At 40.3% G+C, this 16,420-nt stretch overlaps 1 protein-coding gene across 1 annotated transcript; it reads left to right on the plus strand.

Moving 5' to 3' along the window:
• Positions 1–6,642: 6,642 nt before the first annotated feature.
• On the plus strand, positions 6,643–15,750 carry LOC119781154 (alpha-2-antiplasmin-like). The gene is made up of 9 exons (XM_038281535.1): positions 6,643–6,783; positions 8,720–8,781; positions 8,866–9,097; positions 9,201–9,344; positions 9,433–9,475; positions 10,681–10,826; positions 11,631–11,773; positions 11,858–12,053; positions 15,212–15,750. Exons 2-9 carry the CDS (start codon positions 8,734–8,736, stop codon positions 15,721–15,723), a joined length of 1,464 nt encoding a protein of 487 aa, XP_038137463.1. The 5' UTR covers positions 6,643–6,783; positions 8,720–8,733; the 3' UTR covers positions 15,724–15,750.
• The last annotated feature ends 670 nt before the right edge of the window (positions 15,751–16,420 follow it).

The following is a 16,420-nucleotide window of genomic DNA, read 5'->3' on the forward strand; positions in this document are numbered from 1 at the left end:
TTTTGAATGCAAAAATCTCATGATAATTCATCTTGCTTGCAAGGTAAAGTTTTTTAGTGTAGTACTGTTTCTCTGACTGTGAATAACTTTATGTGCTTTCTTTCATCCTCTGACGTGGTAACTGGCTCAGAGCTCGTCTGCCTGGCTGTGTGTTTCCTGGACAGGGCCGCCTGTGAAGCTGGTTGACAGTAGCCTTTTGTATCTCTGCTTCTTTCTATATGTCTGCTTCTGTCTCCTTGAACCCCAGTCGGCCTGAGCAGATGGCCACTCACACTGAGCCTGGCTCTGCTGGAGGTTTCTTCCGATTCAAAGGGAGTTTTTCCTCTCCACTGTTGCTACAAGCATGCTTTGTGTGAGGTATTGCTTAAGATTCGGTCAGTTTTCAATGACCAAATATAAAAACATTTTATTCTTATTCCGTAAAAATTCAAAAAATATCCACTGGACTTGGTTTTCAAGATTTGAAGACGTTTCGCCACCTCTTCAGGAAGCTTTTAAACAGAGGTGGTGGACTCAGATTCCAGCTTTCAAAAACATACAATTCAATCATAGACATGATCCCTTCCAGATATCACCAAACCCCCCACCCCATCACAGAGGAACGAGGGACCTACCCGCTCCAGCCGGTGAACAATACCTCCTTAACGACCAACCCTTAACAATCATAGACAGGTTTCAGGTATTACAGGAGACAATCCCCCCCCTTAATGGCAAACCCCCCTTTAACGACCGACCCCTAGAATCATAGACAGGTTCAGATATTACAGGCTAACGATGGAACTAACGACCCATTCATCGGTTACCATTGCATGTTTCCAAGCGATACAAGGCGTTGTCTATATAAGACTCAAACTCACTGCGGATCCAGACATTTGAATTGAGAAAGCTTCCTGGAGAGGTGGCGAAATGTCTTCAAATCTTGAAAACCAAGTCCAGTGGATATTTTTTGAATTTTTACGGAATGACTATGACCTGGATGACTGAGAACCTTCATCAGCATTTTATTCTTAGTTTAAGAGTTCATTAACATCAGTGCTATTAACTCTGAAAACAAGAATTTATTTTTAGGAAATCCATATTCGTAAGAACTGAATGCAAAACGTTGGAGAAGAAAATTATCATTTGCAAAGAAGGAAACTGGAAAAATTTGTAAAATATTACAATCAGTAAAACATTAACCTCATTAAGTAGGTTCTGGAGAAATTAAAGTATTCAGTTAAAGACCTGGAGATGACAGAAACCCGCATTTAGTGGATGAATCAGCTCTTCTAATCTACTTCAGTTAATGCAAACTAAGCTGACTTCTACTGTAAAACTTCTAATAAATGAAACCTCTCCTATTTTTATTTTTACTTTTTCTTGGTCTCTTCTCTATTGCCCTCAGGTTACCTTCCACCAGTGGTATTTGGCCTAACAGCTCATCTCTGGGAGTTTGCTCTGTCCTCCTCCTGCTGGGTTTTACCCGGATGGATGGAGGTTCTGACCAGCTTAGCTTGACAAAAACCCATTGTCTTCATCAATGATGATGTTCAAAACCTGAAATATGAGGGATTAAAAATTATGAAAACAGATTTTTGTTCAAACATCAACAAAGAATAATATCAAAATAAAAATGAGATTTCAAAATATTGTCTAAGTAATTAAATCTATATGGCACAGAAGAAATAAGAGTAAACTGAAGGATCTATTTTCCTTTCTATGAAAGCAAAATACTGAAGTAGAGACACCCCGTCTGCATGCTGCAGATGAACATCTAAATGACCATCTGGGTTTTAAATATTCCAGATTTATTTCATTTTATGGCTTCTTAGCTGTTAACTGAAACTTTTAGGGAGAAGCAAGGATTTTAACATTACTTCAGGAGATCTGGTGAACGAAGAGTCTATCCTGTGCTGCCACCCAGTGGTCACAAACCAGTACTGCTGCTTTATTTTTCAGTCTGAAATGTTACATATAATAAAAATGTAAAGCAGCAAAATCAAAAATAGATCAGGCAGAAAGTTTTCAAAGCTTAACTTTTTACAGCCATATATCTGCACATACGCTGAAGAAGGAACTTCCCTAATAGAAAAAGAACCAGCTGTGGTGCCAGAACCTGGTGGAGGTTTTATACTGTATTACTGTTCTGGACTTCCTTCCACAAGCTTCTAACAACAGTTTGCTTTAATTTTGGCCAATTCCTCCTTACAGAAGCAATGGAACCGGCTCAGGTTTGTAGGCTGTTTTGATCCCCCTGAACTTTTCAGCTCTGCCCACAAATGTTCTCCAGGCTGAGATCAGAACATGGACTTTGGAACCAACCTGGTTAAAATCCCCTCTGTCATCTCTGACCAAGGAAAATAACGGTCTCAGGTCCAATTAGTATCCTTTTCAACTGTATCCTTTTCTTTATGTTGCATAACTTTTTTTTTTTTTAAGCGTCAAACTTTTTCTCTATCCACCATGTTTTTAATTAGAAGTTTTCATGGTGATGTTCATCTTTCTCTGTTTTTCAGATTTATTTCTACTCCCTGTTTAGAAGAACTTATATCTAAAGACCTTGCTAAATAAGCTCTGCTTGGTTTATCATTGTTGTTAAATTTAATCATTTACATGTTTCCACTTCATGATTTCCTCCAGAAGATGAGTAGTCATGTTAGCAGCTGAATAAACTCCTCTAGTGTCTTTCTTTCTTCAGAGGTTCTTTTCCTCTGCACTAGTTTGAGGTTCTTCAGGCAGAAGGGGAACACTGTTTGTCACAGAGCTACTGTGTGGGGGTGTAAAGTTGGAATATGGCGCTCAGAACAAGACAAACATCCACCCACTCTCTCTGCTCTGGATGTATGTGAAAAGCACAATGGTGCCCCAACATAGCATAACTGAGATAGAATAAGGTCATGTTTACAGACTAACCCAGGAAGGCTCTCCTTCTGCTGTGTTCATTATTCTTTGCAAGTGGAAATTTTTTAGAGACTTTATATGTTACAAAAACGACTAACTTGAAATCTTCCATTACTATCTTTAGCTGCATATAAAAAGAAGATAAGGAGAAGCTTTTGATTATGTTTGTTCTTTCCTTTTTTTTAATTTCTGTTGCTTTGCTTAGTTGTCAGACTTTGATCCAGATCTGTGGTTAATGTTCTTTAACATTTAGATGTATATAAAACAACACAATGAGTTTTATAACTATTGGAATGATGTTTATTAGTGGAAAAATAAGCTTTGATGTGATTGTTCATTAACAGATTGACTGGACAGCCTTTGGGACAGCAGACATACAATAGACACAGAAGTTCTGATCCAGAAATACTTTCTATGTAAGAGAAAAGTAGGTTATAAACAGCTCTAAACCAGTGTAGATAAAACATAATAGATTTAGTTAGTTCCAGCTCTGTCTAAAGTAGAGACAGGTTTAAACACTGAGAGACACTAAGCATGTGCATCATCATAGGAGAACTTGAGGCTCCACTGTCATAGCTAAACAAAACCAGGTCAGGTGGAGATACCATAAAGAAAAAAACAAAACAAAACAAAACAAAAAGAAACCATCAAATATTTCAAAGTTGAATTCAAGTTGAGTCCAAATTTTTTCTTGGAGGCAAATTGAAGTTTTAATTCTCATTATCTGTCTGTTTTTAAAGTTACCTGTATGAGCTAATTACTTAGCCACATAGAACTTTACAAAATGATTACATGCCATAGGCAACTTTAATTCTTAGATTAGTTAAACTGTCTATCGTGGTTGGCTTTTATGAGGTTCCTTCTATTAAGTTTAGCATTTCTAGTGATTTTATAGCCTTACGGTTTTTCTTTAGCTTACTTGACACGGTTAGCTTAGCTTAGCCCGGTTAACCTAGCCTGGTTAATCCAGCCCGGTTAACTTAGCCTGCTATTTGCTGTTGCTTTAGTGCACCTAACAGCAGGGCTGCCAACTTTTCACCAAACCTTGGGGTGAGATTTGGAAATAGTTTAGACAGGAAACCCTGTGAGGATTCGATCAAAATGCTCTGAGGATAGGTGCAGCTCTAGGTTGGAGGTTTTCAGAGGATTTAACTGAAACCAAGTTTCAGAATGTGGGATTTTTATAGCACAGTAATTGTAACTGAGTAACAATAAGTGATCTGTAGTTAATTGGAAAATTTTTTTCACAATATATATTATTTTCTATATTCCGCTGATTCAGTTGAAGTAAAGAAGAATTGACCCTACTGAAATACTTGCATCTTAAATATACTGTGACCTAAGAATTTCACAACTTTGTTTATTAATTATTCTCTGCAGTTAAAGTAAATTAAACAATGGGAAACTAATAAGTTATCACTGGATTACTGGCACTGATACTGGAACCAGTGCAATCAAAACTTATGCAAACTACACTGTGTATGAATATTTGGTAATAGGCTGAGGATTAAAAAGCTTCATTTATTGTGTTATTAGTTTTTCTTACAATTGACAGCTAAACAATTCAGACCTTATAAGAGGCTTTTAGATTTTATGGAAACTCACCAAGACAGGAGACAGCATTTCTCTGAATGTTTCATTTGGAAAATTTGATGAAAATTAAGTTAACATATTCAATGGACCAAAATAAGGATAAATTAATAAGATGAGTAATAAAATGAGAACATCCCATTATGAATCCTGGATAACTGAGTTTTTCTGCACCTCCTCTCTGGATGTGGTTGGCCTTTTCTTTGTCGGCTGATCTTTTGAAAAATAAATGCAATGGTTCTTTTTTTTTTTGTGGAGCCTCTATGGGTTCGAGAGGCAAACCTGAACTCAAGCACTAGATTGCTTAAAAACATTTATTTTAATTTATAAAGAGAATTATCCTAGTCCAGATGAGATAAGAGAAAGATTAAAACGACATACCTCATAACAACTGTCTTTTTTCAATATCTAGCACAGTGAAGAGTTGGGAATAAGGACTGGATATGAACCTGGCATGACCTTGTGTGTTAGCACTAAGGTTGTGTTAAAAACGAGGACTGGGTTTTGATCAACATGGTATTTTATACATAAATAAGTGCAACGGAGATTTAATGTCCGTCATTTTTGTTAGGAATCCAGTTTGTGTGGGTTGTGTTTTTGTTTTGTTTTCCCTCCACCACCAGGTGGTGTCTGGTTCTTGTTGGCCTTCTCACACACCTGCGGATGGTTGCCTCATTACCGGAGGACTCTTCAGCTGCTGACTGCCACTACCTCGATGCCAGAGTGTTTGCCAGTTTTGGGTACTCTAGCCAAACTGAGTTTTGTTGAGTCAAACTGAGTTTTTTGTCACCTGAGTCTTAACCTTGTTGTTTTTTTCTTTGCCTCGTGGCAGGAAGTCATCCTGCAAACTGGATTTTTTGGACCTTCCCCCCCTGGAAGGATTGTCTGAGCGTCAAACTGAGCTCAGGATTCAAACAGGTGGTTTGGATCAACTTTTCCCCAATGATTGTTTGGGCTTCACACTGAGCAAGGGATTCATTACCACAAGAAACCATTCAAGTAGCATAGGAGATCTAAGTGGCAGTCAACCTCAGCCTGGGTAAACCCTGTCCGACTCTCCAACGAGCAAGTCTATTACTGGAACAAGCCACACCGACTGGATAAAAAGAAGGACAGCACTGGACTCTTCCCTTCAGCTCATAATAAACCTGTTAAACCTTTCCCTGGTCTCTCTGTTTGGTTTTCTGCATGTGGGTCAGATTTGTGGATAAAATCATGACAATTTTTAGTATGAGAAATTGGGAACATGAAGTGAGAGTGTGTGAAGATATTGAGATGGGTGAGTCTCACTCTCAATGGGTGAGATTTTACAGCCCTGCTAACATGCTCTTAGCACTATTAGCTATGCATTTAAATTAACTCTCCCTTTATGGGGAGGCTATTTAAATCCTGCATCTACCTATATAACTGGCAGTACCTATATTTTGGGGTATGAGTTTGTAAAACAGCCTCTGATGTTTATCAGCATAATCAGTTGGCGTCACTTCAAAACAATTTCTTTGCTAAACATACACTGCCTATTACTCTAAGGAGTAAAAACATTACCTAATCACACATAATTTACCATACAACCTTAGTCACTGAAAATATTAAATGATATCATTTGACCAAAAAAATGCAGAAAAACAATAATCTCAAACTGCCAAGCTGGTTGCTAAGCAACATCAAAATAGCTCCTGAATTATAACTGGGACACTGATTTGTTGAATCGAACTTTCCATAATTCAAGCCCTAATTGCTCAGGTTTGTGCTGAACTTAAAAAAAATTATTTTTTGTTTTGTTATTGCATATTTGTTTTGTACGATTTGCTTTAGAACAATGTTTTTTGAATGTAGTGCACTTTGCTTAGGTCTAAGTTTTTTTTGTTTAATTTTTCAGTTGACTGGTTTTCTGTAACATTAATTAGTGGTAAATGGATGCATCAGGGTTACAAACAGCTGAAGTTATCAAACCAAGGCAGTTAAAAGTTTTATTCTGACTAATGTGTTTAAGATCTGCCTCATTGAAGTATTTAGTTAAAACTAAATAGTGGATTGAGTGGATCAAGTTTGGTCTGATTTTTGTTTTCTAAATCATTTGAATCTTGGTAAACTTCCTTTTTATTTAAACATTTGTCATTTGATTTTAGCGTATAGAAGTGAGCACAGGCTTTCAGCTTAAATCCATTCAGGGTAGATCATTAACCCACTATCATGGGGGTGGCAGATGTTGGGTCCACGCACTGCACTGAACAGCCTGCAGAAGTTTCACCACATCTGGATTTACTTTAATTATTCTCTGCTTTTCATCTCCTCTTCTCAAACAAAGTCAGGGTGAGTATGGATCAGCTCCTATTTCACTGGAGCGTTGTCTGTTTTGTTGTTAGGGGGGAAAGTTTTCATCTTTTTAAAGTCTGGTTCTAATGATTTCTGTGGGACAGTTATTCATTCAGTCACAGAGGAACATCCGCAGATCTTTGAGGAACATCATGTCTTTTAAACCGAATCTTAACTAATATAATGTGTTTGTGTATTTGTGCTCAATTCAGTGTTGTTCTGAGTTGTGTTTATTCAGCAAATTGCAGTTCAGCCAAAAAGGTTCAGAAACAGTAACCTTTAGTCTCCTGGTAAACAAGGCAGCCACATCTCAACTAACCACTGGTTCTAACCTGGACAGATTCATCAAGACAAAGTGGACTTTTACTCTGTCAGTGGATCTGAATGCTGCTGGACACTACCATAAACACTTTGATGCAAAACAGGTTGTTTGGAAACATGCTGGTTGCATTAAAACCCAAAATATAACAAGAAGTGTGTAGAGTTTCAGAGCAGAGATGCAGGAGGACTTAAAAAGCAACAAAGCTAATTGCACACTTAATGTTGCAGCCTGGCATGTGAAAGAAAGTGTAGTGAAAGAAAAAAAAACTGCCGCAGAAAAAAGTTCACAGTCAACATGGATAACTGGAGCTTTGAGTAAAGCAAAGCACCTTCAGGAGATTAATGAGGTCTTCAGCTGAAGTCAGAGCTGCTAGAGCCTCCGGACACAAACAGATCCAGGACATGAGCTACTCCTGTCACAATGCTCCTTAATAGGAGCACTAAAGCATTATTCATCTAGGCTAGATCAGCCAGCCTGCATTATGACTCTGAGAAGTTAGGTCTTGGTTGATTCCTTTTAGGGATGAGTTGACTTCCAGAACGAAGACTGTGTCATAGCAACCAAGCTAGTTGGAGGATCGACTGTGAAATCATCAATGATCAGCGCTCGTTATCACATAATTTTCAGCCGGTAACATATACTGGATGGGCCTAGTTAAAGTAAGCCAAGACAGAACAGGTCACTGGATTTCAGCCCAGTCACTACAGCAGAGGTCTTCAATGTTTTCCAGGCCATGGACCCCCAAACTGATGGCCAGATGGAGCGTGGACCCCCTAATTATACACATTGTATGAAATTGTGTTATATCAAACTGGTCCTATAGTCACTCTATTACATATGGAGTAATGTAACAAAAGTAATTTTGCCCTAGCCTTATTGGAGTATTTCTGATTCTGATTTCTAATTGATGGGACAGGTGTTGTGAATAAAACGGTTCCCAGCTTGAAAGAACTTTTGTGTGTCGATGAATGTGTGCATTGATGACTGACTTTTTCTGCCTCCATTTATCTGTTTACTACATTGTGTGTTAAATTCATGTTAATGTGGATTTAAAGACATTTCAATTAGTGGGGAAAATTGCAGGGGGGAATATAAAAAAAAGTCTAATCAACCCAAACCTTCGCGACCCCAATGCAGTACCTCTGTGGCCCCACTAGGGGTCGTGGACCCCCTGTTGAAGACATCCTCTCGACAGTGAAACGCAGACTTTTTCTGTTTAAATGTGTTTAAGATGTTTCTTATTGTTTTGGTTCTAATTCTTAAGGGGACACAGAATTTGGGGATTTGATAAACTGGAAGCTGTAAAAATTATAGAAACAAGGAATTTGTGGGGCAACTGACCCAGATATCATGGCATTAGTCCTAAAAGTCTCCCTCTCTCTGTCCAACCAATTTCCTGCCTTTCTGCTGCTAAATAAAAGCCACTAGTGCCACACAAAGCCTGAAAAAGAAATTAACCCTTTACGTCACTCTGTTGGCAGCAGGAAATTATGATGAGCTGGATTAAATTAATTTCAGAATACTAAAGCTCTTCTATGAAGAAGTTCATTTCAAAGATCCACTCCCACCTGCTGTGATCGATGTTCATTGAAGGTTTGTGTCTCTCATCAGGTGTCCCTCTGAAAATGAAGCTGTGTCTGCTGTTGCTGTGTCTCAGTCACCTAGGTCTGACAGTAAGGAAGCTTCATCCTGTCACGGTTCTTTCATTAGCATCTGAGGTTTCTTTGCACTAACGTTGTCTGTGATTTTATGTTCAGGAAGAGCCGACCGCAGCAGCTCCTGGAGTCTCTGTTCTCACAGAGGAGGAAGAGGAGAGGAATGATGGTAACTGTGGAAGAGCGTTCAGCCACGAGGAACACAGGCTGATAGGGGGCGCTATAGAGCAGCTGGGGTTGAAGATCCTAGAGAACCTACCAACCAGCCCGCAGCAGCCCAACGTCATCCTTTCCCCTCTCAGCCTGGCTTTCGCCCTCGCTCACCTCACCTTAGGTTCATCACTTTCCAGTTCGATTCAGATTTAAACTGAATGAAAATGCTGCAGATTATTGCTTGTATGCTAACATGTTCCTTTTACCTACATGGCTCTTTTAAGGTTCCCGCAAAGAGACAGAGAAGCTTCTCCTTCAAAGCCTCCATGCCCAAAAGCTCCCATGCTTCCATCATGTCCTGGGGAGCCTCATGGCTCATTTAACCCAGAATTCACTGGAGGTGGCAGCACGCATGTACCTGAGGCCAGGTGGGAAATCATGTGTTTGTTTGATGCATCAGCAGAGGAATCACAGATTCTTATTCCTGTGTTTTGTTTTTTCTCCTCCTCACGGCAGGATTTGAAGTGAAGTTGTCTTTTGTTGAGGAATCTCTTGCAAGGTATTGGCTGTATTCTGGAAACCAACCTGGAAACCTTAATGATCATGCAGGAGGAAAATAAAATGCGCTATTCCTCTATAGGTTAATTTTCAAGCTTTTATGCATCAAGCTTTCTTGATCAACTCTATCAAAACTGCTATTAAAATTACACGTAAATAAATTGGTTTAAGTGATAATAGAAAAAAAAAATGCTGAGTCAACAACCTCCTACTACTTCCTGCCATCTCCTTTGTCTTTTTGGCTAGTAGTGATGTCATGTACTTAATGACTCAAGCAATGTGGAATAGTGTTTCCATTGCAATTTTGTTAAATACACCAAAAAACACCTCACCCTAGAGCAAATAATTTTATCAAACAATATGTGTTTTTTCAAAAATGTTTTTTTACATTAAGCAAACTTATTTTCAGAATTACAATTGGTGCAATTGGCTGGCTGAGGGAAATGCAGCTATCGTAACTTCTGCTTTGATTCATGGGGAAGCTTTATGTTTTATGTCAGTCCTCACCAAGGAAGAGCTCTGTTTTCTTCCAGATCTGTCATGAAATTAACCTGACAACAGCCAGATGCATGTCTCGCTCCGCCTAGCTCCACTCACATACATCTGGAACACCGCCATAGGAATTGCCTTTACTGAAGGCTGGGCCTTATCAAAACTCCTTGCATATGATTGGATAAGCCACTTGTCTGTCATCTTTATCGACGTGCTATTTCAACCACTCACACCGAAGCTAACCCATGACGCTGTGAGAGGAGGAGCCATTTGGTAGATCAAGCTCTTGCCAAATCCGGTCGGGAGAAGGCCGAAAACATCGTTTCCACCAACAAAAGCCTTCAAAGCCGTTCTCTGATGTTCTTTTAATGAAACAATATCAGATAGATTGGACAACACAGAAGAAATAGCAGCATCAATGCTAACGCTTGCTTCCTCGATGCGAGCCGCCATTGTTGTTGGAATCTCACGGTCGCTTCTCCACTCCAGGACACACCCGCCGTGCATCCTGATTGGCCAGACCATAAATTTGGTTGGGGAAATCACTTTCAATGAGCGGTGTTCCAGATGTATGTGAGTGGAGCTAGGTGGAGCGAGACATGCATCTGGCTGTTGTCAGGTTATCATAAAATGTTCTTAACAGTAAAAAAAAAAAAAACTTGTTTAATGTTTTTTTTTTCTTCCAAAACTTGTTGTGACTGTTTTACTGTTCAGGTACCGTTCTCGGCCTTTCCCCCTGGTCTCTGTGGACGAGGTCAACCAATGGGTGGAGAACGTCACCAATGGGCACATCCCCAACTTCTTGGAGAGCATCCCACATGACGTGGTCTTAATGCTCATGAATGGTGTTTACTTCAAAGGTGAACCCTTCTACCAAGAACTCGCTCATTCAACATGACACAGGCCATGCACATGTTCTCTTCAGTCAAAATTAAACCCATAACTTTAAACACTGATGGTGCTAAGTTACATTGAAGTCACTGTTTGAATTTGTGTCGTATTAAAGTCTAAAGTGAGTTGCTCCTGGTGAGACTGACAGAGATGAGGTTGTCATTCAACTGGAACCACAGGTAAGGTAGATTTGTGTCTTTCCTAAGGATAGGACTAAAGGCTGATTTATACTCAGAAACCAGGTCGTCTCCATGTGTGTCGCAGTGAACCCCTCCCCCTTTTGCAGACACTCTGTTGCGCCTTCCCAAAATTGCAGATAGTGCCGCAGACAGGAGGCCTCTGATTGGTAAAATCTACATCCGCTCTACACTGTGTGTATTTCCTGTTTGGTACCATACCGGCTTGTTTTGTTTGTATGACCACCATTGTGGAAAACGACTTGCTAAGATAGACCAGCTAGAAGAATGAGGTGTGCGAGAACGCTGGGACCCTTTTTCCACCTGGATCCCTGCTCTTTTTCCCCCTCATGTCCCTCCATTGACACACAAACTTGCCCCCACTTCCTCACCACCTCGGCCGTATCTAGATCCACAGCTAGTTCGTGGTTGTCCCTCTTGCCTTGTGGCAAAACAAAAATATCTGAGGCTGCGGGAGAAAAAACAGCCCTTAAGACAGAGGGAGTGGGCTTTAAGCCGGAAACCCACTGGTTACAGGTCAAGCCCCACCTTATGATACTCTGATTCTTTTCAACTTCTTCATTATGTATTTTCCAGGTGAGTGGAAGACCCAGTTTGACCCTCAGGTGACCTCAAAGAATAAATTTTACCTCGACAGCCAGAATTCAGTTTCTGTCGACATGATGAAGTCTGCCAATTATCCGCTACGCCTGATGGACGACCCTGAGCTGCAGGCGCAGGTACATAAGTAGTCCCCTGTATTCATCAAAAAGTTTGTCTTTTGCTCATTTGCTCTTGATTAAAATCCTTTCTGTCTCACCTAGGTGGGCAGCTTTCCCTTCAAAGGAAACACCAGCTTCCTTGTGGTCCTTCCCAGAGGAAACATCTCATCCGTGCTTCCCAAAATAAATATCTCTGACCTCTACAGTCGTCTACCTCAAGAAAAATCAATGGGGGTCAACTTACCCAAGGTGAAGCTCCAATATCGGCAGGAGCTCGAGGAGGCACTGACCAGGATGGGTAAGGTTGGAGAGAGATTTTTATTAGTTAGACTGATAAGCTGATGTTTATGTCTGCTGCAGTATGCTGCAGTAAACCTCTGCTGCAATATGCTGCAGTAAACCTCTTGATATGGTATAATATGCAACTATATCATGATATAGCATCTGCATAACAGCAAGAAACGAACAGACCTGATGGTAAAACATTAATAACTAAGTCTGACCATAAAGTAAAATGTTGAAGATTGCTTTGAACGCCATGTTCCAAGTAAATATTTAAGTCGTAGGGAAGCAGCTGTTCCAACCGTTGCCTATCCGAGTGGTGCACGACTTTACATGAGTGAATAAAGTGAATGTGATTGGTCGTTTTTCAAGGGGGCAGGATTGTTGTGATGGAATGTTTGCAAGCAAGTTTGGTTGTGGACGGTGTCTTGGTATAATTTTGCTAAACAGTTAGCAACTTAGTGCTAGTAGGTTCCCAATGGGAAATTAGATTGGGACCAAGTAGCACTAAACTGTTGACTTAGAAACAACACTGTGAAGGAACGCTTTAGACAGTGTAAACATGCAGGAGGAGGAGAGTTTACTGTCGGAGGTCGTGGATGAGTCTCCTCCATCATATATTTTTTATTTAGAGGAGAAAAGCAGGACAAAGATGCTGTGGAAGAGGACGCAGGGCGGCAGAAGCTTGGTTTGGTGTAGAAGGCTTACAGCTGTACATGTTTGAGCCCTTGCCTCGCAACGCTGGCAGTTCTGTTAGCTCTACGCCTGCTGAAGACACAGACGTCCATCCCCGTGAACACTGGGATGGAACTCAGTGGGAAAGGAAATTATTCTTATTTCTTATTTCAACCATTGCGTATATTAGCTGCAACATATCAATAAAGATGAAATGACCAAAAAAAAGTGATTGACAGATGACCTTTGATATATGACTGGCCGAATTTAGGTGTACAAGCTGACATATGACTAACTGGCCTGCATAAAATAATGAAATAGCCCCCACAGATTTTAAGACAGTATTTTTTTTTTTTTTTATAGAAATTTTCTAACTTTTGGGACAACATCATCTGTAAAAGGCTACATTTATATACATGTTTAAGCCAGAATGATATGACTTTTAAATATGACTTCCCTACGACTTTAACACTAAGTACCCAGACATTATTACCTTAATAATACGGCATCTGATCCTAAGATTTGTTTGAACATGGACTCAAATGAATGAGCCATTAGCTGGGTCCTGTAGATTTTAGCTACAAGAATATCTGGGCCCGTTAAGACCAGAATAGTCGTATAGTGTGAGAGTCTTTAGGACTTGCTCATAGACTTGGCCAAGATGTCTTTTCTGACACAACTGGGATTCAAACCTGGTTTGTATCCAAGTTGCTTAATAAAGTGAAAGAGTTGAACCATTTCAACATGGGGACCCACATCTCAGCCTCTATTGGGCATAATATTAGGCCTGCTAAAAGGTAGTGTGACCAGATCTCAAAAAACAAACGTGGGAGAAGGAGAACACCTTTAATTTAGGCATTCGAATTAGGTGTGTTGGAGCAGAGATGTGTCTTATATCTGCATGACAGTAGATCTTGTGGACCAGGGCTGGAGATACCCGGTTTAATATGTATCAAGGCACTAATGCTGACCCCTACCGGACAATCGGAGAAGCTTCAGTGGGAAGGTGGGAATCAAAACCTGAACTTGGAGCAACGAAGGAGGGATGGTTGGGACTTCAAACAGCTCAGACACCAGGTGTCTGGAATCCGAGGATATGCATCTAGCCCTTTACTGGATTTGAAGGGCATAACTATTTCAGATCTGGCAGACAGACTCCCACAAGCCCCTGTGTTGTCCTCACAGAGTCCTTCCTTACCTGTGCCAAGTCATTTCTGGCACAGGAGATACAGGAGGCTCTCTGCTGTGGTTCTATACACGTTTGTGAACAGCTAAGTAGAGAGTCCAGTCCATTTCAGCCTCCTGAGAAAGAAGAGCAGTCGTTGGACCTTCATCAGATGCTAATGCCTAGAAACTTGCCGCCGGCCCACTCCACCACATTCCCTATGGGGCGGATCATTTTTAGCACTCCTGGACCTCTTCTAGTCTACTGGGACCTCCTTGCAGTGCAAAACATTGAAATTTAAATATTTATTTTTTTCTTAAAATAAGTGTTTTTTTATCTTGAATTGAAGAGATAAGTGAGACATATTGCCAGTGGAACAAGACAATTTATATTTAAAATAAGAAAAAACAATTGCATTTTCTTATTTAAAGCGCATATTATGTAATTATCTTATTTCTATGGTAAACAATCTAATTCAATTGGCAAATCATCATATTTACCTACTCAAGTTAAGGGTTAATGCACTTAATGTAAGACATTTTTACTTATTTCTAGATCGTGCAGTGTGGTTGCAGTGTGGTCTTACTCGCGTTCAGTATGAGATTGGTCCTGGAGAACCATTGTGCACTACTTCTATAGTGGGCCTCATCATTGTTAGATAGGAGACTTGCCACATCTGTGTCGTCCACAAACTTCACAACCGTGTTTATATTGTGGATAGCATAGCATTAATGTCTGAAACTAGTGAAGAGGAGAGGACTGAAAATTCAACCCTGCAGGGCGCCGCTGTTGAGAATTAGTGATTGAAGTGTTGGCCTTGCCTCAGAAGTGCATGGGGAAAAATTTTTGACCCATGAAGGCCACATCTTGGATCTGGCGGAACGTATTAGATATGTCCGCAACATTATGGTGCCAGATACTCTATACAAGCGTAGACTCTGCACTGGTTCTGGCAGATAATGGGAGACAATACATTAGTAGCCATGTGGTCATAATGTTTTGCTTTATTAGTATAGGATATATGACAAACGGGATCCTGTCTCTAATAATGGATGATCTGCTGTTAAGTATATGGGTTTCTTCTTTAAGGAAATGATCTACTCTGTCTTCTGACTTGGTCCAACTTTTCCACACCCCCATAAATATCCTACTGCAGTTTACTTTTTCTTTTTTGCTCCATGTCAATAAATCCCGTATTCCTGAAATGTTCTACACATATAAACTTGGCAAATCAGTGATTCCTTTACCAACATGCAGAAATAGATGATAAGATTGGGGTTGTTAAATTATTTGGATATCCACTGAGTTTTGCTTCTCTTTTGTTTGTCTGTCAGGCCTTGGCTCCCTGTTTTCGGGTCCGGACCTCTCTGGGATTTCAGATCAGCCACTCAGGGTATCGGGTGTCCTTCATGCCGCCACTGTGGAGCTGAGTGAAGAAGGTGTTGAAGCATCCGCCACCACTGTTGTGACCGTTATGCGCTCCATTTCCCTCTTCTCTGTAAACTCTCCTTTTCTGTTTGCCCTGGTTGATGACTTCTCCCTGGCCCCCCTTTTCATGGGCATTGTGACAAACCCCGCCCCCAACAACGACCCCATGCCTAACGACGACCCCAACAGTAACAGTACCATGAATGACCAACCTGTAACTGACACAGCCAGGAAAACAAACCTGGCTGTTGAGCACAACAGGTTGCCAGCAGAGGGCAGCACTGTCCAGTCCTGCAGTCCCCCTGGTGGTGGGAAGGAGCACTTACATCAGGTTACTGAACAAGATGGCAGCAATAGCAAGCCTCAGACACAAGCAGATGACCCGTGCTCCAAGCCAGAAAATGTTGTTCCTGCCTGAGAACTTCCAATAAAAGAAATGATGCAGCATCTCTTCAGATAAATCTCTTTGCTGAGTTAGATTATAGCACTGACACCATCACATCTTTTCAGGTCAATACAACTTACAGCTGGTTAGCCACTGTAAAGACTGGACAACAATCTCTACCTTGTAAACTCTTTTTTTTGGTACATCTGTGAATATTTTTTCCTCTGTAGCTGAGACAGAAAATGGACTCTTTGGGTCATGTACACACATTGTATTTTAGTTAAACACTTCTGCTATTTTATAGGCCAGTAAATTGATGTTTAATTAAATCTGTAGAACATTCTCCAGGGAGTTGAAATAGCATCTGAGAGAAACAACATTTTTTTTAAACACAGAGATTGTGACTTCTATGTTCAGACTTACTGACAATATAACCGTGAAATAAAACACTATATTGTTTTAAAAAGGTGTGGGTAATTTCATGTGTCCACAGTTGTATTGTTTTATCAAATGCAAATTTCATGCAATGCAAATCAAATTCAAAATACTTCACTTATCCCAAAGGGAAATAAAAGGTTGAAATGTTATTGTTTTTTTTAGCGAGGGCCTAACTTACAAAGAATCTGCAGAAACCTCTGACTGAAGACACAAGATGCAGGAGTTTACCCTGCACCCGGAGGGTTTTCGGTTCACGCTCTGGCTTTCAGCGTCGTTGTGTCCTTGGGCAAGA

The sequence above is a fragment of the Cyprinodon tularosa genome, unplaced genomic scaffold (assembly GCF_016077235.1).
Source record: "Cyprinodon tularosa strain WSP-4 unplaced genomic scaffold, ASM1607723v1 ctg172, whole genome shotgun sequence".
NCBI lineage: Eukaryota > Metazoa > Chordata > Actinopteri > Cyprinodontiformes > Cyprinodontidae > Cyprinodon > Cyprinodon tularosa.